Source organism: Capra hircus, chromosome 14 (assembly GCF_001704415.2).
Source record: "Capra hircus breed San Clemente chromosome 14, ASM170441v1, whole genome shotgun sequence".
NCBI lineage: Eukaryota > Metazoa > Chordata > Mammalia > Artiodactyla > Bovidae > Capra > Capra hircus.
Window position 1 is genome coordinate 93,169,581 of NC_030821.1, and position 23,111 is coordinate 93,192,691.

Here is a 23,111-nt window from a genome sequence, read left to right on the forward strand (position 1 = left end):
TTCTGTACTTGTTATGTGTTTCTAGGCTGAGAGGAAAGATAACCCTCCTCTAGGACAATATGCGTTTGTGCACACACTCATTCTGGGGGTGCAGGTCACAGCCTGTGCAGAGCAGATGTGTACAATCTGAGATGCACACACCCGAGATCATGAAACTTATTAACACTTCATAGATTGAGGAAGTTGCACCTAAGGTGTTCCTTCTCCACTTCAAAGCCATTGCACTTTTCCTCTCTCCCTACTGTGCAGGTGACTTGGATTATTACTGGCTGGATCCCGCCACATGGCATAGCCGGGAAACATCACCTATTAGCTCGGTGAGCATCCGGAGAGGGAGATTTGGGAGCCTGGGGAAGATGTAGGCCATTCATCATCCCTTGCTGATATGTGATAGACAGTAACCTTATTCTGCTTCATTACATGTCTTATGAAAGAAAATACTGATTTCATTTAAGACAGTACAGTTTTGAAGAAAAATAAGTTAGCACTGAATAATACTTCAAACAAATTTTAAAGTAGTAAAAGCAAGTGTTAAGTAATGGCTATGTGTAAATGAGATATTATTTGCTTAACATTACTGACAACTCATAATACAGAATCGACTTGACTGATATCAGCAGATACATTTTAATATTTCATTTCATTTCATTTCAGAGCTCTATTTTGGAGAGGTACTTAGTTTCTGACTTTTTAGAATGATGTAGTATAATAAGTGCCTATTTCGAAAAAATTACAACTGTAAATGAAAATTGTTATAAGCCAAGGATAGAGCCCACGAGAATAAGGAATCCCCTCAGAGTGTCCTTAACTGAGGAAATTGCATCATACTACAACCAGTAATTCTGTGTGTATAGAAAAGAGAATAGCTGGTTTATCTTCTTAACTTTGTTCATGTTTTAATAGCATCCTGTAACATGGCAGCCTTCTAAAGAAGGGGATCGATTAATTGGACGTGTTATTCTTAATAAGAGAACAACCATGCCCAAAGAATCAGGTGCATTACTGGGTCTGAAAGTAAGTATCCTGGTTTATAATGTTTCTTAAATGATCAATTAAAGTGTGACCGCATTCAACAAAGTTTCTGACAGTGGTCATCTTCTCCTCTTCAGAAAAAATTATTCTAGTAAATATATCTTGTTAATATATTGATGGCTTATGGTGTATTTAGTACCTTTATCTGGGTAATATTTTAAACTCATTTTGTTAAAATGGAATACAGATATGTTAGGAAACTGCAATAAAATGTAGAAAAATAGTAGAATTTTCCTCTGAATATAAAATTTAAGGACTGTTTTTACATTAAAATGGTTTTAATGGCAAGTAGTAACATTAGATAATATGAACCTCATAATTTTATTATATTTTGACAAGCAACCTCAAAGACCACTGAAGAGATCATTTCCTAAATGCAACAGAATTTATACCCAAAGAGTAAAATGTACCTTTAAGAATATTAACTTACTTCTAACAGATAAAAAAGAAACTAAAAATTACAAATATTTTGTTTGGCAAGAAAATATATATATATATATATATATATATATAGTTTTATTGTGTGTATGTAATGTGTATGAATGTTGTCACGTGGTTTTATTTGCTTTCATAAACATTCATAAATGTTGCTTTAAAATGATTATTTACCAAGAAATTGTGTTGTATAGTTGGGTAATAGTTTGATCTCTTTAAAACCATTGCCTATGAATCCAACTAAAAACATTTTTTCAGCTAATGTCACTTTATTGATTATTATCATTAATTCTCTTGCTATGAACCAATTCTGATCACCTCCACTATTGGCCATGTCCCTATTGATCAACTTCAACTTTTGATGAGACCCCTCCCATTTTTAATCATATGGATTGAGCCCCTGCATTGGGAGAAATTAAACTGAGAACCTTTCAGATATGTTTAATTTTAGTTATTGAGGAAAATCCAGGTGAGCATGTTAACCATTCAGTGATATAACTCAGCCTTGGAGACTCAGGTTGGATCCTCTATGTATATCAGATGAGGAGGTCATTCAGGTGTTCAGGAGATGTGATAAACTTAGGCTGTTACTCTGCCCCATGGTGAACTGCTTCCCCAAAGTGGTCTGTTCTTGGTTTAAATTTTAAATCCTCAGTCTTTGTCTTAGACTAAAAATATGTGAAAAGGATCAAGTTCCCGTGTTACAATGGACCATGGTCGATTATAGAAATTCAAGTGAATTTAGATAAAGAAAAATGAACTCCTATATTAGTAAAGTGTCAAACACCTGTTGTCTGATGGTGAAAGGGGACATCGTGTATTCTTAGGGACACATTGTCCCAGACACCCTTTTGTGTGAGGTTGGTACAACGAACCAGTATATAAACTTCCTTAGGACACATTATCTCACATGCAGTGGGGTAAGTTCTTGTTGCTACTATGCTGCAGTCCCCTTTAAGCAAAAATAGATTTCACTTCATTTTTGTTCCTACATTCAATTCTAAACATATCACAAAATATGTAGGAATAATTCCCCAAACTAAGAGACTTTTGTTTCAGCATGAGTCTTGGGAACTTACGAATGTATAATTATCCAGGTTGTTGGAGGAAAAATGACTGACTTAGGACGCCTCGGTGCCTTCATCACCAAAGTAAAGAAGGGTAGCCTTGCAGATGTGGTTGGACACTTGAGAGCAGGTAAAGTTCCTCTTTTAATATCTAAGTCATATGTACTCTATGCATGAGTTGGTGGTTTTCAATTTTGGGTAAGTGACATATGCCCATTAAGTAAACAACCAGTTTTCATGCAGGCATACAGATATTTTTCTGGATATGAATATTTAATTGATTGTCATAATAGACAACTATACGTGAATAGCAGTTTGGAGAGAATGAGTCAAATCTTTGCATTTATGTGACAATAAATAGATGCAAAATGCCAAAGGATTACTAATTTTTGTATATGGCTGCATAATGTTGCTACAAAAGTCTGAAACAGTTACGCCTATGAAAAAAATAATGTCAGAGTTTAGTCCTTTATTTTATAAGTCATAGTAATTACTAAAGTTTTTCCGAATGGTCCCAAAACACTTATTCATTACTGGAGTTTTTAGTAAAATATAATCACAATCACATTTCTTACAGAGATTATATATTATTTGTTAATTGTAATGTGACATATATTGTTGTATTCATGCAGATGTGCTACTTCTTGGTATTTGGAAATTTACATTTTGTTACTTTGTAAACTTAATATGATATAATAACATCATTTACATGTTGAAATGTGCCATACTTAGTAGCAACATATTTTAAAATTTATTTTTGATAAATCTTTTATTTTTCATTTAGTAAAAGCCATATAAACATATTTTTTTTCCAGTTTGCTGTACTTCAGAGTTTAGTAGAAATCTTTTGGTGAGAGTATTTGCTTACCCATTTGCTGGACAATCATAAAGAAAACAGAGTAAGCTGACCTGTCAAAGTGAGGATTAATAACCCATAGCATGTGGAAAGAGAACATTTCTGGACTATTTTTTCAGTTTTTATACCTTAAGGTTATAATTATTGGAACCTTTAGAAAAATACTCTATTAAGAACATTTTTGCTGTAACTGATTATGAGAGTGTCAGTTCAAAATCATTCAGATTTTTTATTTGCTAGGGACGTGTTCTCCAGGTATTGTATAGAGGGAATATCCAAATGAGAGGTTTTCCTCCATCTGCTATATCCACAGCTTTGAAGATGTGTACTGTCCTCTTATTTCTCATCAAGGACCATTATGATTCTATAAGAACATAGCTCAATCAGGAGTGACTATGTCATTAAACCGATTCCGCTTGTTGAGGGACCTGAAGAGTTGAAACGTTATAAGAATCACTTGTTGTCTACTCAAGCGTAAGATAACTTTGACTACAGAAATCTGAATTTGCAGATCAGATTCTAAACATGACTTTTTTTTTATTTTTGTGTTTTTTTTAATAGACAGTTACTTAAGAAAGTCAGGTTTTCTTTGCATATATATCCCTTAGTGATTAATGTCACTTATTTAACCCTCTTATGTGCCTAGAGTCTGAGAAACTTAAAACTAAAACGTTAGAAGCTCTACTTAAATAACTGTAAAACATATAAATGTAGTTTTCACTTGAAGCAATTGATGTGCTTGAAAATTAGACAGTATATTCTGTTTGACTTACAAGGTTATTTAGGAACTGTTTTCCTTCTGTTTACATATAAACAGTGTTAGTCTGTAAAACTGGTTTGTTTGTTTAGCATGACATTTGTTCAGCATCTGCAGTCTTGCCTTAATCTGCAGTAGCTCTTCCTGCTGCTGTTCCCGTCAGTCCTTGCCCACTGCTGGAGGATGGAGTCGCAGACACTCCCCTTGTTTAGTCCCTCCATCGTCCCTCAGGCACCTTCTGCTTGGGTTGAAGCTTCTGTAGTCTGCCCTCCTGCTAACAATCCCGCCCCTTCCTTACCTGGAGGCGCCTGTCCTCCTCACGGTGGCTTTGCTGTTCCTGGGCTCTGCCGGTTGATGTCCTTGCCATCCTTCAAAACTCTTCTAAAGTTGCCTTAATTGTGAAGCATTTCCCGATACTTCCCCTGAACAGTAACTAGTCCCCTCCTCCCTGGGGCAGCCGACTCTCCTTCTGTTCCTCACATGGATTTCTCTCATTGCATACAACATTTTATTAAAGGGATTCAGTTTTGTATTTCTCCTCTAACAAACTTAAAGACAGAAGAAAGCCTCTTTTTCATCTCTGTTTATTCATTATCTTTCATAAATAGTTTTAAGGAGACCACCTTCTAATTTAGGACTTCTTGATTTGTAAATAAATCAATACATATATTAAGTTAATTTTATATTAAAAGTAGTGCTGTCAGATTGCGCTCTACAAGAGGAAGAATTTTATAATGCAGGTTTTTTGCAAAATGTTGATTGCAGCACATTACTGGATAGTAAAGTTGATTTAATGGGTTACATTCATTATTTTTAAAAAATAGAACAAAATAGAATAGAAAATATCAGGGTAATTATTATTTTAGAAAATAGTTTTGCATACAGACACACACATATACATTCACATGATGTAAACTTTCTTCTTTTTTTTTTTTTTTTTTTGGTCAGTAAATTTAAAAGACTCCTAATATTTTTTAAAATTGTATTACTTTTTTTTTTTATAGAGTGATGTGTATTCATTCCTGTTTGAAAAACTGCAAGTTAACATCTTAGGTCAAATGATCAGAAGTCATTTAACTATTTGTACTAACCATACTCTTTTATCATACCTAAACAGCATTATATGCTTTTCAAATATTTGCCTTTTTTACTTTTGAGTAAGCAAACACTTGGGGGTAAGGAGAAGAATTATTTTAAAATAAACCTAACAAAGCAAAAATCTACTTTTTTAAAAGGCATAACTAAAAACTAAAAAGTTCCACATTTGTCATTAGCTTTAAATGTATAATGATGATACTGATCCATTTATTACAGACATATTTCATCTGCTACTGACGCATTACAGGAACTGATAACAGCAAAATGAACATACAAAAAACAAACACAAAACTGAGACTCCTCAAAGTATCCCTGCGGCTGGGATATTTCAGCTGAGCCTCTATTGTCAATTCAAGGTTCACTGCAGAGACATTTGAGAACTAAAACTGCTCTAAATATTTATGAAAATAAGTGGTTTTTTTTCCAAATGGTCTTTGGCAAAAGCTCTGGTTAATATAGCAGGTGATTGATTAGTCCTTTTATTTTAATACCATGTTACTCTCCACAGTGACTCTTCAGTTACTTAACAACTTAATATGTATTATCTTTTTTATTTAAAAATATTTTCTAACTTTACCTTAATCACCGTGATATGTATTATGTATAGAACGTGTGTGTATGAACATCTGGAAGTAGGTTGACTGTCATGCAACAATTTTACATCCGCTTGCTTTGTAATTTTGCCATAGCTCCCTGCGTTACCCTCTGGGTATGAATTCAAATCCCTTCATGCATTTTTATTCTGTTGTGCATCTGGAGAAGGCAATGAAGCATGACTTACAGTTGGAAAATTCATGCTAACAAATGTGAATTGCTATCTCTACCAAAAGTAAAGCAGGATTATGCAGCATTTAATAATCTCTCATGTATAGAGCTGCCTACATTTATATTACAGAGGGCATGCTGCTAATTATTATTTTTGATGTTGCCAAATGAGCTATGCTAATTCCATCCCATAGCATGAGATGATTTTTATATTATTTCTGATATTTCTCAAAAGATAAAGGTAGTTTGTGTTGTACTGTTTCAAATGACCAGTAATCTTCTACGGGGGAAAGAAAAAAAACAAAAAAAAGTGTTTAGAAAGAACCATTTAGCTGACATTATATGGCAATCAATTTGCTTTCAAGAGCGGAGCCTAGACGATTAAACTATTTGTATATGTTTTGCATTTTTTTGTTAAAAAAAAAAAAACAAGAAAAGATAAGAAAAATAAACAGAATATATAAGGTAAAAAAATACCCTTTTTTTTAAATTCAAGGGGATGAAGTTCTAGAATGGAATGGTAAACCCCTGCCGGGAGCTACAAATGAAGAAGTTTACAACATTATTTTAGAATCAAAATCAGAACCTCAAGTTGAAATTATTGTTTCAAGGCCTATTGGGTAAGGCTAAAAAAACTTGCTTCTTAAGTTTAGTAAATTACATGTATTAGCAGGGTTTCTCAAAGAAGTTTATACATTCATGCAGTACATGTTACAATGGATAGTTTTTTCTTCAAATATGGGCATACATTTTAGATCTTTCAAATCTCAATTTTTTAAACTTGGACTGAATTTCCTTCACTACATTTTAGGAGCTCCACTATTTAACAATTGTAATATCAAAAAGTATGTATTTTTCATAAGTGGGCTATAAAGTAAAAATATTTTCTTTTAATGGTAGAACTATTTATTTTTATAATCCTAAATTATTATAGTATTTCCTTAAAGAGTCACTTATAAACTCATCCTTTTGTGATATTTAAAATAGTAGTCATTTCATACATCTACATGACTTTTTGTTATTCTACTAAGAATGGAATACTTTTTCTATATCTTTAATTATGGGTAGTTCCAAATTTTATTTAAAATCAAGGAAGTATGAAATATTTAAGCATTTTAATTGGCCATTATAATTGGTGTGATATTTTTAAAACTCCAATTTTCAGCATAATTTAATAATCTAGAGTCAATGGGATATTTTCTCTCTGCTTATAGAGTTCCCATATTGGTATATTTTCCTAAGAAACCCACAAGTCCAGAATATTCATTTTGCCTGTCTATAATTTTTTGGAAGGTATTTTGAACTGTTTCATAATTAGCTTAATGTTTGAATATATTTTTTGAAATTATTCCTTTTTCTATTCTCTAAAATATTATAGAGCCATAAATTCAAGACTTTTTATGGAAGAGTAGTAACCTTAATTTTTGTGGTTCTCATGAATGCGTATCAATGCAAAACATGCAAGAAAATATAATTATCCTAATTCTCAAAGAACTGAAACTGTATGATCATATATTCTAAAGAATAATATACATATATAAAACTCTAAAGTGAAGGCAAGCTTATAATCAATTTTAAGTGGTGATTATTAAGAATAAAGATTGAAGGCATTTGCAGAAGTATTGTACATTTCCATGCAGATTTTCTAAGAATAACAGCACTATATAATTTATGCTAGTTTTACATGACGTGTTCTAGTGCTGAGGTAAACATGAGGCTGGAAAAGAGGTAAGTAAATTGGAGAATGAATCAAAAGTATAAAAAACAAAACTTAAAGCACTGGGCACATTGCCAAATACTTTCAAATATATAGTGGTTTTAAAAAGTAATCAGCCAAAATACCATTGATTCATGGTGATTTAAAAAATAAAAATTAACAGACAGTTAAAGTGGACTGGAATAACATTCTCATTATCTTTAGTGTAAAGACAATTTTAAATGTATTCTTTGCATAAACAGACCTAAACCATCATGGATTGTGGAACTCAAAGGATATGGGAATACAAAGATTATATTTAAATAAAATTTAAATCTGACCTCAACTTTTGAGTTAATAGGGAATTTATTAGAATCTTGGAAGAATAATTCTAGATATATTTAGTAATTATGTTTCAGGTAGTTCTACAATTAAAGCAGAAAGCAGATATGTATTCATTGTTTAAGGGGATAGTTATAGTGATTCCAAGAATCATCCCAAATGTAAGTTACACACACACTGACCACCATGGTCTAATAGACATCAGCCATCCTGAGGTACCACCCGTTTTTGCTAGCCCACCTAATGTAATGTTCTTTACCTTTACGATTGTAATTTTTATCCAGACTATTTTACCACCTTATTTGTGAGCAGAACAATTTCAGAAGGCTTGTATAGTTGTCAAGAAGACATTTTTTGCCTGAAAATATTACTGAAGCAATTAACAAACATTAAATATATTTTAATTCTGTCTCTTCAAAAGAATTTTTTGTAACTTCTCCACAGTTCTTTCACAGACACATAAAATTCAAAGCTTCTATCTAGTTTTGAAGTTCCAAATTTCACTTTCATAACTGAGACTAATTTTCAAAGAAGTTATATTATCTAAAAAAATATTGTTTCTGGATTTTTAACAGTTGATTTTTTATCTTTGAATTTGCCTTTGAATTACGAAGAAGGTAGAAAAAGATAAATAGTTGGTTTCTTGTGTCTTAGGTATTGAACAATTAGCCTCATTTATCACATAAAATATATATTTCAGACACATTATTAATTGTATATGATTATATAATAAAATTTGGCTTCCCACGTGGTGCAGTAGCAAGGAACCTGTCTGCCAATGCAGGAAACACAAGAGACACAGGTTGGATCTCTGGGTTGGGAAGATCCTTGGTATTGGGAAATGACAACCCACTCCAGTATTCTCCCCTGAAGATCCTCTAGGGGAGGAAATGGCAACCTATTCCAGTTTCTTTGCCTGGAGAATCCCATGGACAGAGGAGCCTAGTGGGCTTGGGCTACAGTCAGTCCATAGTGTTGTAAAGAGTCAAACTCAACTGAAGCGACTTAGCACCAGCATTCTTGCCTGGAAAATTCCATGGACAGGAGGAGCCTGGTAGGCTACAGTCCATGGGGTTGCAAAGAGTCAGACATGACTGAGCAGCTGAGCACACATAAAATACACAAGATTCATTGTCATTTGTAAGAAGTAAAAATTGTCGGTGGTTGGAATTACTTTGCCCAAAAATGTGAAAATGAAACTCAGGAAGATAAATCACCAAACAGAAAACTATTTTTGTTTCAATTCCCTCCAAAAGTGCAAAGAAAAATCAAAGTGAAGTTAGTTCACAAAGTAAGTGGTTAGAAATTCTTAAATAATATTCTGATAATTTTATTGGGACTAGCTAACTCCAGTCCGCTTTAATTTGTCCTGTTAATACTTGTATATTGTTAATGGCCTTACATTGATACGAAAATATCTTGGAAAACAGAAGTTAAATAGTCTAATAGAATATAATTCCCAAACCAAGCTGGTCCAGGGTTCTAAGGCCACAGTGGATAATGGACGAAGCTGAGGTCATGTTAAATTTTTATTCAGAATAATTTGTGAGTGTGTCAGGAGTGGGTGTTCTCACAAGTCACTTTCTGATCATCTAATAAATGGCCATATATTTAGCTAACTTCAGCATAGAGATATGAATCTCTGTATAGGGTTATATATGTGTATATGAATTATATATTCACATATATAATATATTTTGGCTTTTTTGTTGCTAGCTTGAACCATTTTTAATTTCCAAAGCAATCCATCTTTTTTGGTTTATTAACTTTGCCCATGATATTCACCATATTATTTTATTCTCAGGAGATGTTTCCATCCCTTTCATTCAGTAAACTCTTTCAGATGTGTTTGTAAAGCATATTAGTGATTTATAAAATATGTGTCATTTTGATTTTCTAGAACTGAAATAAAATATTGCCTTTAACATTTTTTTATTTCCAAAACCTGCTGTTTTGGTGGTAAAAATATTGTGGTGATTTTAGCCACAATATTATTCTGATTGTTGTCATGTTAAAGTGTTTTGCTATTAAATATATAAAAACTTGTTTTTACTGAAGTGTGTGTGTGTGTGTGTGTGTGTGTGTGTGTGTGTGTGGTGTTTGACATTCATGCACATTAGAAATTGCCTTAATGGTAACTCTTGTCCATTTCCACACCAAAAGGATTTTGACACCACTGAGATAAAGTGTGGTTATGATTGCCTCAGGCAGGGTGGTTTAGCTAATGGGATTTTCACCATGCCCTGTTTTTTTTAGTGACATTCCAAGGATTCCTGAGAGCTCCCATCCACCACTGGAGTCCAGTGAGTATAAAATTTAAGATCTTTTTCAGTTATTCGATATAAATGAGTTGTCAACCATGGGAAATCCAAAGAAGATCTGCTTTTTATTCCTCTTTCTATTCTTTGTGTATGGGGGGATGTGAAGTGAAAGTGAAGTTGCTCAGTCATGTCCGACTCTTTGCGACCCCATGGACTGTAGCCCACCAGGCTCCTCCATTCATGGGATTTTCCAGTCAGGAGTACTGGAGTGGGTTGCCATTTCCTTCTCCAGGGGATCTTCCCGACCCAGGGATTGAACCCTGGTCTCCTGCATTGTAGGCAGACACTTGACCATGTGAACCACCAGGGGATGTGAATATGTCTATCAAAAGTTCAAAAGTTGTAGTAGATATATGTGGCTATTTAAATTTAATAGTTAAATTTAATAAAAGATTAAGTTTTTTTTACTCTTTAAAAAAAAAGTTCAAAAGTCTTTCTTGGCAGTAGCCTTCTGCATCTTAGCATTTAGGATGCACAGAGCAAAAGTAATAAAACAGTAACAGTTCTATTTGTCTATTTGTTGGTGTTTAGTTTCTAAGTTATGTCTGACTCTTTCGAGACCCTATGGATTATAGTCCTCTAGGCTCTTCTGTCCAGGAGATTTCTCAGTTTTCTCTGTATTTCACAGAACACTAGAGTGGATTGCCATGCCCTTCTCCGGGGGATCTTCCAGACCCAGAGATCTGAACCAAGTCTCCTGCTTAGCAGGCAGGGAAGAGGAAATGGCAACCCTCTCTAATATTCTTGCCTGGGAAATCCCATGGGCAGAAGAGACTGGCAGGCTACAGTTAATGGGGTCACAAAGAGTTGAACATGACTTAGCGACTAAACACAACAATTCTATTTGCCTTACATAAACGTGTTTTGATGCTGGTTTATTCGGTTTCATTGGAAACTGACTTCATGGCATGAGCAGTCTAGTGAAGGAAACAGGCACAGAAGCAAATAATTTTAATTCAATGTAACAGTGTGGAATATGACCGTGAAAGTGATGGGTGGGGCAGAGGGAGATTTCAGTGCAAATAAAGGGGTTGAGGCTAGAGGGTTGAGTTACCTGCTGCTGCTGCTGCTGCTGCTAAGTCGCTTTAGTCATGTCCGACTGTGCGACCCCAGAGACGCCAGCCCACTAGGCTCCCCCGTCCCTGGGATTCTCCAGGCAAGAACACTGGAGTGGGTTGCCATTTCCTTCTCCAAGTTATCTACATGGACATGAAAGGGACTCCAGATGAAAGATGATAATGTGGGTAATGAAGTTTTCAAGGACAGTGTGGAAGTGACTTAAATATTTACTTTGCAATGTATTGGCATTAAGTTGATAATACTAGGGCTTTATCACCAAGTGTTATTATGTAACCTAGCTTATTGGAACAGTGATTTTAGGAGAAAACAAGTGATAGTTATAAGAAGGAAATTTATGGGTGGGATGAACAAGGAAGTAGGGATCAGGTGAGTTAATCAAATGTATAGCATCATGTTCTACATTCCTGCTAGACATGAACCCACGGTTGGTTTTGAGTTTTCTAATATGAAGAGAGAAATTGGACCAACTGGATAATTTACAATGTTGCTGTTGTGTGTGTGTGTTTTTCTTTTTTTTTTTAAGTGTGTAATATTAGAAAGGTACTGTTAGAAGCAACAATGTCTGAGAACTAAGAAGAAAATTATCCTAAGAATATTCATCAAGGAGACACAGTTAACAAAGAATTTTATAGCACTGTATCTTATATTTAAAAGTCTTTGGAAGGTGCAAAATGACACTGTGTGATTTAATTTAACTATATTGATAATTTGCATATGGAAAAGAGTGTGGATGATGTATTCTTGGGAAAAGGTTCATACGTACTGTTTTCTCAGTAAAGCTAAGTTTTGATGGCTATGGGTTCAAGGTTATACTTGCTGGGGATATAGCATTCTGCAGACGCTCATCCTGCTGGTTGTGGACACTTTATCAGTGACCCAGGAAAAGTGGACTTTCATTTGAAAGGGGGAAGAAGACCCTCACTGCAGTGCTGTGTGGGAAGCCACCGTCCCTCCTCCACAGGTGAATCACTAGACAGCATCCTCAGACAGTCAGGAGACAGATCTGTAAGATCACAACTGAAGGAGGTGGAAATCTTATTTTAAAAGAGTGATGAATACTATCTCAGCTTAGATGCAGCTCATAAATTATATGATTGGTGCATTCATTTTAATTTCAGTGAGGGCAGTTCATCATAGATGATCCTAAGATAATTAACATAATGGGTACAGTCTTTCCTATCATTAAAGCATGAAGCCTTTAACTATGGGTAAGGCTGTACAAGAACCTACACTGGACAATACCCTCTAGAAACTTAGAAAGTCAATGCTAACAGAGTGAAGCAAACAAATCCAATATGTGTTTATATCACTGTAAATTCTCTTAAAATAGACAATCCAAGAACACATGAGAATAACTTTCTACGACCTCCCCACTGAAAGTGGTTTCTGCTCTTATGGGTGGCACTGAATTCTGATTGTATACCAATAGCATATGCACTTAACATTTCATGAAAAATATGTATTCTTCACATATAGGTTATAATTATGTTGTTAAAAAGTACTTAATTTTCCCCCTCATTTTAGGTTCTAGTTCCTTTGAGTCTCAGAAGATGGAAAGGCCTTCCATTTCTGTAATTTCTCCCACAAGCCCTGGAGCTCTCAAAGATGCCCCACAAGTATTACCAGGACAACTTTCTGTATGTATTTGCAGTGCCTGTTGCTGACCATTAGAGTCAGCTCCCTGCTCTGCTTCTGTCTTTAAAGTGTGTGGCTTTCCTTGAAGCCTGTGACATAGTCAGAATCATTTCACGGCATCATCTGCCTCATCAACTTTTCATTCACTTATTAGATTGTTCCTTTACTCACATATGTATTTCAACATATCTATGGAGTGCCTACAATGTGCCAGATGTGCTGAACATTAAGTGATAACTTGAGAAAATAAACTATCAATTACTTTTGTGTGTGTTGGATGAAAGTTTCTAAGGTAAGTAGTTGGTTAGGCATAATAAATGCAGAAAGTCGTGTTCTGTTTACTTAACAACCTCATTGTCCTGAATCTTGGAAAACTTAAATTTAACATATTTTTTAACTTCTTAAGACATTTGACAAAACTCTCCATTACTGATCTTAGTGTGAAAAAGCTACAGTTTTCTTCACTATTGTCTTATATGTGATCTGGGAAGAGCTGAAGTCAAGAAGCTGTGGCTAACACAGGATGTTTGTGTTACTAGCTAATAGAAAATCCTGCTTCACACAGTTCTATAGTAGCTGGTCTTTTGCTACGTCGGTAATGTGTGGATTTCTATAGTCTATTTTTTGCTGTTCTCCTCTTAGTTTTAAGTAAATAGAAAAGGTAACTGTAAAATTGTTGCTGTTTTTAAAACCTTACCTGGTTTTAGCTTCTGTTTTTAGTAGGTTAGATCTATGCCTAGTCTCTGTGCCACGGTTCAGGATGTGTGAGAATCTCTCATACACACCACCTACATTTTAAGAGGGATAAAAATCCTTCTCAGATTTATGAAAAACACATCTCTGGAATTAACTGAGAACAGAGATATGGATTGGTACAGATCTGGGTTTGAATTCTTAATCTGTCTCTTACCTTACTGCTGCTGCTGCTGCTAAGTTGCTTCAGTCGTGTCCGACTCTGTGCAACTCCATAGACAGCTCACCAGACTCCCCCGTCCCTGGGATTCTCCAGGCAAGAACACTGGAGTGGGTTGCCATTTCCTTCTCCAAAGCGTGAAAGTGAAAAGCGAAAGTAAAGTCGCTCAGTCGTGTCCAACTCTTAGCGACCCCATGGACCAAAGCCTACCAGGCTCCTCCATCCATGGGATTTTCCAGGCAAGAGTACTGGAATGGGGTGCCATTGCCTTCTCCTTACTACTCCCTTGTTAAATTAGCCTATTTTGTTACAATGACTCTTAAATATATTACAATAAGTACCTATTAAACAACTTATCCTAATAGTTCTTATTTAACCATAAACCCAAAGCTAACTTCTAAATTAAAAAAAAAAAAAAGAATTAAAGTTAACATTGTCTCCTGCCAGTACAGATACTGCCCTGACTTTATCCACAGTTTGCCAGTAATGTTTCAGTTTGCTCTTTTCCTGGTTTTCTTTATTCATGCTATCATGAGTCTTAGTTAATAGAAATATCACTTGGTCTTCATTTGGTTTGAAGGAATCATATATGCAGGCTACCTTCCTTTTTGCTTTCCTCCTCTCATGAAACTTAACCTGTAATAGGTTAGTTGAAAATTAAATGAGGAATGCAGCAGTACCTGGTGTAAAGATGCCTAAAGTAAATATGTTTCCTGACCTCTTCCAAGTTATCTCAGTATACTGTTTTTAGCATCAGACATTTTGTTTCAGCCACAAGTGGCACTGCAGAATGCCTTTAGCCATGCTATAATCATTCAGTTCAGTTCAGTCGCTCAGGCGTGTCCGACTCTTTGCGACCCCATGAATCGCAGCACGCCAGGCCTCCCTGTCCATCACCAACTCCCGGAGTTCACTCAGACCCACGTCCATCAAGTCAGTGATACCACCCAGCCATCTCATCCTCTGTCGTCCCCTTCTCCTCCTGCCCCCAATCCCTCCCAGCATCAGTCTTTTCCAATGAGTTAACTCTTCGCATGAGATGGCCAAAGTACTGGAGTTTCAGCTTTAGCATCATTCCTTCCAAAGAAATCCCAGGGCTGATCTCCTTTAGGATGGACTGGTTGGATCTCCTTGTAGTCCAAGGCACTCTCAAGAGTCTTCTCCAACACCACAGTTCAAAAGCATCAATTCTTCAGCACTCAGCTTTCTTCCCAGTCCAGCTCTTACATCCATACATGACCACTGGAAAAACCATAGCCTTGACTAGACGGACCTTTGTTGGAAAAGTAATGTCTCTGCTTTTCAATACGCTATCTAGGTTGGTCATAACTTTTCTTCCAAGGAATAAGCATCTTTTAATTTCATGGCTGCAATCACCATCTGCAGTGATTTTGGAGCCCAAAAAAATAAAGTCTGACACTGTTTCCACTGTTTCCTCATCTATTTCCCATGAAGTGATGGGACCAGATGCCATGATCTTCATTGTCTGAATGTTGAGCTTTAAGCCAACTTTTTCACTCTCCACTTTCATTTTCATCAAGAGGCTTTTGAGTTCCTCTTCATTTTCTGCCATAAGGCTGCTGTCATCTGCATATCTGAGGTTCTTGATATTTCTCCTGGCAATCTTGATTCCAGCCTGTCCTTCTTCCAGTCCAGCGTTTCTCATGATGAACTCTGCATCTAAGTTAAATAAGCAGGGTGACCATATACAGCCTTGACGTACTCCTTTCCCTATTTGGAACCAGTCTGTTGTTCCATGTCCAGTTCTAACTGTTGCTTCCTGACCTGCATACAGATTTCTCAAGAGGCAGGTCAGGTGGTCTGGTATTTCCATTGCTTTCAGAATTTTCCACAGTTTATTGTGATCCACACAGTCAAAGGCTTTGGCATAGTCAGTAAAGCAGAAATAGATGTTTTTTTCTAGAACCCCCTTACTTTTTGCATGATCCAGCGGATGTCTGCAATTTGATCTCTGGTTCCTCTGCCTTTTCTAAAACCAGCTTGAACATCAGGAATTTCACGGTTCATGTATTGCTAAAGCCTGGCTTCGAGAACTTTGAGCATTACTTTACTAGCATGTGAGATGAGTGCAATTGTGTGGTAGTTTGAGCATTCTTTGGCATTGCCTTTCTTTGGGAGTGGAATGAAAACTGAACTTTTCCAGTCCTGTGACCACTGCTGAGTTTTCCAAATTTGCTGGCATATTGAGTACAACACTTTCACAGCATCATCTTTCAAAATTTGAAATAGCTCCACTGGAATTCCATCACCTCCACTAGCTTTGTTCATAGTGATGCTTTCTAAGGCCCACTTGACTTCACTTCCAGGATGTCTGGTTCTAGGTGAGTGATCACACACTGAACAGTTGCATTCAGCATTTAAAAACAAGAATAATTATTTCAATATTCCCCTCTTCTCTTATTATTTTTTCTAAAATTTTTACCATTATTTTTATTAAATCACACGGCATAAGAGTATATATCAACACTGCAGGCCTGCCTATTGTAAGTCATGTTTAAAATGTGTGAAGAGGAAAGTCAAGTTCTAAAGTGGTTATGCGCTCATGTTGGTATTCTTTGCTGAAAATTCAGTTGTATTTTGCAACTTGAAATGTCCTTCAAAAATAATTTAACATTTTTTTGAAATGTTAATTCCTTGTGATTTTTATAAATGGTAATTTCTGTGTCCCTTGCGCTTAGGTTAAGCTGTGGTATGACAAGGTGGGCCACCAACTGATTGTCAATGTTCTGCAAGCCACAGACCTACCCCCTAGAGTAGATGGGCGTCCCAGGAATCCCTATGTAAAAATGTATTTTCTTCCAGATAGAAGGTATGACATTTTTTTAATATGCAAAAATCTTTATTTATAGAAAAAGTAGAATTTCTTCTCCTGGGATATAGTTTCATTTAGTTTTTGAAGTTTTACTGAGGTATAATTGATAAACCAAAATTTCCACATACTTAATTATTTATATTTTGATGAGTTTGCACATATGTGTGCCCCTTGATATAATCTTAAAATATAATAGGTAATTCTCTATGGGGGGATAAGCTACATATTGTCCCTAAAAAATTCCCTCAAGCCTTATATTTCTTTAAAATAACCTGTCAATTTAAACTTTTTTCCTTACCTTGTTTCTACATCTATTGGTCTTTGATAGCTACATCATTTAGCATGTACCCTTGTGTGTGTGAGTCTATAATCGTAACAACTGCTTCTATCCTAGTTAAAACTAGAATTGTATTAAACTCAACTGTCTTTTCAGACTTTTATGTAACAGGTATAAATTACAAATGGTAAAAATATTCCGAGATCAGTATTGCATGGAGCTACAGTAGGTGGCAGCGTATACTTGCGTTTGCTTTTTCATTCCCAAAGCACACTTACCTTTCAGTGATAAAAGCAAGAGGAGAACGAAAACAGTGAAGAAAGTCCTCGAGCCAAAGTGGAATCAGACTTTTGTCTATTCGCACGTGCATCGTAGAGACTTTAGAGAACGGATGTTGGAAATAACCGTGTGGGACCAGCCCAGGGTGCAGGAAGAGGAGAGTGAGTTCCTTGGAGAGGTGAGTATACGATCAAGACCCGAGTGCGGTGCTTCGTGCAGCTTCTTCCGCGTGCGTCATAGTGGCTGCTTCCTTATGCTTTGCGAAAGGCTTTGATCTAACCCGAGGGCTGTCCTTTCAGATCCTCATAGAGTTGGAAACAGCGCTTCTAGACGACGAGCCACATTGGTATAAACTTCAGACTCATGACGAATCTTCACTACCTCTGCCTCAGCCATCGCCCTTCATGCCGCGGCGACACCCCCATGGTGAAAGCGCCAGCAAGAAGCTGCAAAGTAGGTGGACGCTCTGCTCAGTTGCCAGGAGCAGTTGTGTTCTTAGGTCTGAGTTCCATATTGACGTTCAGGGTATTTTTTCAAATGTTCATTAGAGATTATTGAAAAATTAGTCATCTATATAAAGAAGCCTGGCGAGACCGTTTTCTCCATTTTCCCAGTGCAAGTAATACATAGAATATAGTAGAGTCGTTCCAGAGGTGAAAGTTTATAACCTGTGAATTATAATCCTTTGTGCTGATGGAGTTGTTCATTGGCTGACTGATGGGGCAGTTATTGCCTTAATTGATGGGCTGCTGTGTAGAATATCTCAATAACCATATAATTCCTGGATATTTTAGTATTATTTGTAAGAAACATTTTCTCAAAAGCATTGTAAAATCTGTTTTCTTTTATTCATCTGATGATTGGAGGGGAAAAAAGTACTTTTTCTGCATTTATTTTGACTTATGACTAAATCTCTTATTGGACAAATGAAACTTAGAAGCCTCATTTTGGTAACCTGGAATCAATGTTCAAATAATAGTTCAAATGTTCATATAATTAAACATGTCATATTTGTGCTTCTCCAATGAATTATTTCCTCAGGTTAAATCTTTAATGCAGTGTAATGGCTAATTTTGAAGGCTAAGCATAAATATTTATAAAGGGACCTGATATCCTTTCAATGACATGAGTTCCGCAGAGTCCCAGCCAAGAAAGGTCTCTCTGAACCTTTCCACTCAGCCCCATCCTGCCTGCACTGTGCAAGAGGGTGTATAAGTGGGTAGAAAACGGTATGCACTTTGCTATAGACCTTAACTAAAGAATAATTTGCAAAGTCAAAATACTGTTCTATGAAATCTTCTTTCTTATGTGTGTCTTCAGTGATTATAAGGATGCTGAGAACGTGGTGTCCTTGGAGAACAAGTACTTGAAAACCAACTTGCACATGAACTTCGCAGAATCTATATGTACAAGAAAATCACTTTTTTGCACCCTGAGACATTGAAGTCATTATACTTCACTCACTAAAAATAAAGTGTTTGGTAGTAATGTAATTAGCATTTAAAGAGAAAACTGACCATGCCCTCCACATTTCCTGACCCGAGCAGACGCAGAGGTATCTGTTTGCCTTCCTGTCGTGCAGGGTCCCAGCGAATCAGTGACAGTGACATGTCAGACTATGAGGTTGATGATGCGATTGGAGTGGTCCCTCCAGGTGCGTGGGGGAAGCGCGGCGGCGTCACGGTGCTTCTGTGCTTGCTGTCCTGTGGGTTTCCTGACTTCCCTGGGTCCCACGCTGCAGATCTATAGCACAGAGAAGTCTGAATGATATTATTCCATGGTGACTTGTGTTCCAAATTATTGAGAAAGTGTGAAATGGACTAGTAACTATTCGTTAACATCCCGCTTAAATTAAATTAGATAGGTTCTCCTTTAGAAGCATGGCTCGTGAGGTTAAAACTGTCAACTCAAAATGTTCTGAGCAGAAGTGAAAATATGAATTCTAAAAAGATATAGTTAATTTTTAAATAAAAACCCCACTCTCCTATGTTTTATATTGTATCTCTGTGATTTTCCTTCCTGTGTTTCTGGAAATAATGTAGCCGTCCATGGAATATACCGAGAAATGTGCATGTCAGGGTTTAAATTGCATGTGGCATGGCTTAACTTCAATGCTTTTGTGATGTGCTGATTATACGTAGAATGATTTTACCTAGAATGTGTATGTATGTTTTACAAAAAGGAAATGCTTTAGAAAAGTCTACTATTTAAGTCAGTGTCTTTTGTTACTGTATAAATTAGGAAAATCTTTGTGATACTTTGCAGTTCACATCTGTTTCTCACCTGACTCTAGTCAGAAAGTGAGCAAAACCAATTAGTGAAGACATTTTCTTGGCACTAACCCTGTTCCTTTTATTTGCTAATGAAAAATAGGGAGATATTCAAATGAGAAAAAAAATTAAGAGAACACGTTAGGATATTAAGAACATTTTCTTAGGATGATCTTGACATATGCCCCCTTAATTTGCATAATTCCTCAGACAGGTATGCACCGAATTTGAAGGCAACGATTTTGGTAAATGCCAATGGACAGATGCCACGCTAGTGACTGAGCTTACAATTTAAAGATTTTTTACGACTTCATTAAAACTGGGAGAATATTACGGAGAGTTCCCTTAAATTAGGCTTCATTTGCTTCCTGTCATTCAGAGAAGATATAGTCTTTGATCGCTGCATGAAGTGACAGATATCCTTAACAACAATAAATCTGGCTCTGTGCATATCTGTATACTTAGATTACCCCTTGATATCAGACCATCAGCGAGGGTTTTAAATAATAGTGGATAATTGTGGATTACAGTTCATGTTTTGCTCTCTGATTTTGCTGGTTTCTAAAAGAATCAGAATAATTAGACACACTCACTCTACATGGAAAGTTCCACACAAAATTCAATAGAATATTTTTTATGAAATTGAAAGGGGGAAGGTAGTTGTAAATGATACCCCTTGGCATATTTAATAGAAATCAGATGATTCCTGATAGGAATGGGGTCTATCGAATCTTTCTAACAAAAAATTTTTCCTGCTAATTACCTTAATGCTGTGATTTCCAACTTATCTAAATAGAATGTACTTCTCTGGGTGGTTCTCATATTTTATTCACCTAAAACTTCATACTTTTATGATGAGGCAGAATAGCAAATGAAGGGCTAATATAATAAATATTACATGTATATTTAGTTGATCTCTTTCTAGGCTTGATATTACAATTTCCTAAACAAGGAAACTCTACATGAAATTAAAAATAATACATGAATTGCTATTCTTTTTGTTATAAAATGAAAGTATATGAAATTATAAACTAATAGCACTTATGTTTATAATTATTTGGTTGTTTACTGATGTTTTTGTGGTGGTTTAGTCACTAAGTCATATCCAACTCTTTTGCGACCTTATGGACTATAGCCTGCCAGGCTCCTATGTCCATGGGATTCTCCAGGCAAGAGTACTGGAGTAGGTTACCATTTCCTTTTCCAGGGGGTCTTCCCAACTCAGGGATCAAACCTGAGTCTCCTGCATGGACAGGCAGGTTCTTTACCACTGTATCAGTATGTAATTATTACTTTTTTGCATTAATACTAAATGAAAATGATTTTATATCACTACTGTTTACATTTCAAACATTCCCGCCATTCCCTATCTCCAAAATAAGAACACCAAAAGCTACCAAGTTTACTGTTGTTTTCACAATATAGTGCTTCTGGACTTTTTAATGTAAACAAACATTTTTAATTTACAAATTTTCAGAGTAATGGTACAAATTTAGCTTTCTCCTTGGCATGGAAAACTTGCTTGGAAGTTATTTCATTTTTTTTTTTTCCTTTCAAGTGCATCTTGTAGCACCAGCTGCTAGATGTTTTTAGAGAGCGACAAAATGGCTGAATTTCTTTGGTGTCGGTATTGTCAAACCAGCCTTTATGAAATATCTGAAGACCTTCCTTATATGCTAAGTGAGGTCAAAAGATTATACAATCACAACAGATACACTGTTGGGGAATTTTAGTCTGCCTTTAAAAATGATGTCACATGGCCTTTAAAAATGATGTGGGAGTTATCACGTAAATAGATGAGCATTAGTCAGGCTGATGAGCATTAGTCAGGCTGCCCAGTTAAATTTAATGTTTTCATAGGTTGTGTACATTTTATGTAGCTGTAAATATAGTTATTTTTCCTTTGGCCACATAATTTTTACTTTTCTTACAACAATAGTAACAATGACCCTTGTGAAAAATACTTAACCTGTTACTGTGTAATTGAGATTGCTGTTTAACTAAATCAGAGATCATAACCTTTTTGTTTCATGGGAGCATGACTGTTAAAATTTATTTTTAATTTGAACTATTAACTTAATTAGTTTAATAGCACATTTGTGGAATAGTTTCATGTCTGGGGTAGATTTGATTATTATTTCTTTAGGAGGTTTAATTTGTTCTGTATTATTTCCATAGTCATCTCCACCCATACCATATTTTCATTTGAAAATTGCCATATTATCTGTGGTTCACAAAATTCACAATCAGTATTTGTAATAGTGAAGACCTGCTACTCTTCTTTGATCATTAAAATTGGTATGATACGGAATTTATTTTCTTATTATCGAAGCCATCTGAAACCCAAATAACATGTATTGTCATTTAGATGAAAAAATCAAAAAACACAATTTAAAAAGGCACCACATTTCTAAGCATTGACTGTATATGAATAACAGTTCACTGGCAAATCCTTGATTTGTATTACTGAAAAATATCACCAATTCTTTGTTTAAATTAAGCCGGTATCCCAACTCATCATGATTTTGAGGCATCATCTGTCATATTCATGTCAGTATCTCCATGGTAACCTTTGAGTTGAGCCAAACTCTGCTTGCTCCTCATGCATGTGTGTGTTACACTCCATACGTGTACTTAGTAGTTTTGAAGATAAGCCTGATAATCCTGATTGCATGGCACTTATCTCCATAGGTCAGTGGCTGCTTTGGGTATAATTTGACGTCGCCACATTAGCATGGACATTATAGAAGGATATTGACTTGTTCTTCGTGTGTACTCTCACCAGTAGGTTATAGGTCTAGCACTCGAGAAAGCAAACCTTCAACATTAACCGTGCCAGAGCAGCAGAGAACAACTCATCACCGCTCACGGTCGGTGTCTCCTCATCGCGGCGATGATCAGGGGAGGCCACGGTCACGTTTACCAAATGTGCCATTACAGAGGTAGGCTTTGAGAAGGGCTTTGCATCCTTGACGGGACTTTATTTACATTATGTGCATGCGTGCTCAGTCCTGTCTGATTCGTTGAGGCCCCATGGACTGTAGCCCGCCAGGCTCCTCTGCCCATGGGATTTCCCAGGCAAGAAGGTTGGAGTGAGTTGCCATTTCCTCCTGCAGGGGATCTTCCTGACCTAGGGATTCGAACCTGTATTTCCTGCACGTCCTACATTGGCAGGCAGGTTCTTTACCAGTGAACCACCGGGGAAGCGCTGACAGCACATTTTTGTTATAATAACATGCAGACTGCTAGGAGACTCTAAGGCCAATGAAAGAACGGTTGGGTCAGTTATTTTTCAGAACCCTGGGTAGGCAAAATGCCATCTTATTCATGACCCAACCTGTGCAACATTCTGTTCTCCAGTCTCAACACATCTCCCAGGGCGTGGAGGAAGTTAATATCACAAGCACAGTTTTTGAATAACTGTCTTGTATTCTCTTTGTTTTTTTTTGTTTGTT

At 36.1% G+C, this 23,111-nt stretch overlaps 1 protein-coding gene across 13 annotated transcripts in view; it reads left to right on the top strand.

Moving 5' to 3' along the window:
* RIMS1 (regulating synaptic membrane exocytosis 1) overlaps positions 1-23,111 on the top strand; it is a 599,631-nt gene that overhangs the window by 413,216 nt on the left and 163,304 nt on the right. For 10 of the 13 annotated variants that reach the window (XM_018058836.1, XM_018058838.1, XM_018058839.1 and 7 more), the window contains 11 exons: positions 250-317; positions 904-1,014; positions 2,565-2,664; positions 6,507-6,630; positions 10,305-10,351; positions 12,974-13,086; positions 16,697-16,827; positions 17,393-17,564; positions 17,686-17,839; positions 18,969-19,040; positions 22,442-22,598. In XM_018058836.1, coding sequence (XP_017914325.1) covers positions 250-317; positions 904-1,014; positions 2,565-2,664; positions 6,507-6,630; positions 10,305-10,351; positions 12,974-13,086; positions 16,697-16,827; positions 17,393-17,564; positions 17,686-17,839; positions 18,969-19,040; positions 22,442-22,598 — 1,249 coding nt within the window. The remainder of the gene's footprint in view (positions 1-249; positions 318-903; positions 1,015-2,564; positions 2,665-6,506; positions 6,631-10,304; positions 10,352-12,973; positions 13,087-16,696; positions 16,828-17,392; positions 17,565-17,685; positions 17,840-18,968; positions 19,041-22,441; positions 22,599-23,111) is intronic. The other 3 variants (XM_018058840.1, XM_018058834.1, XM_018058843.1) reach the window with 1 other exon arrangement.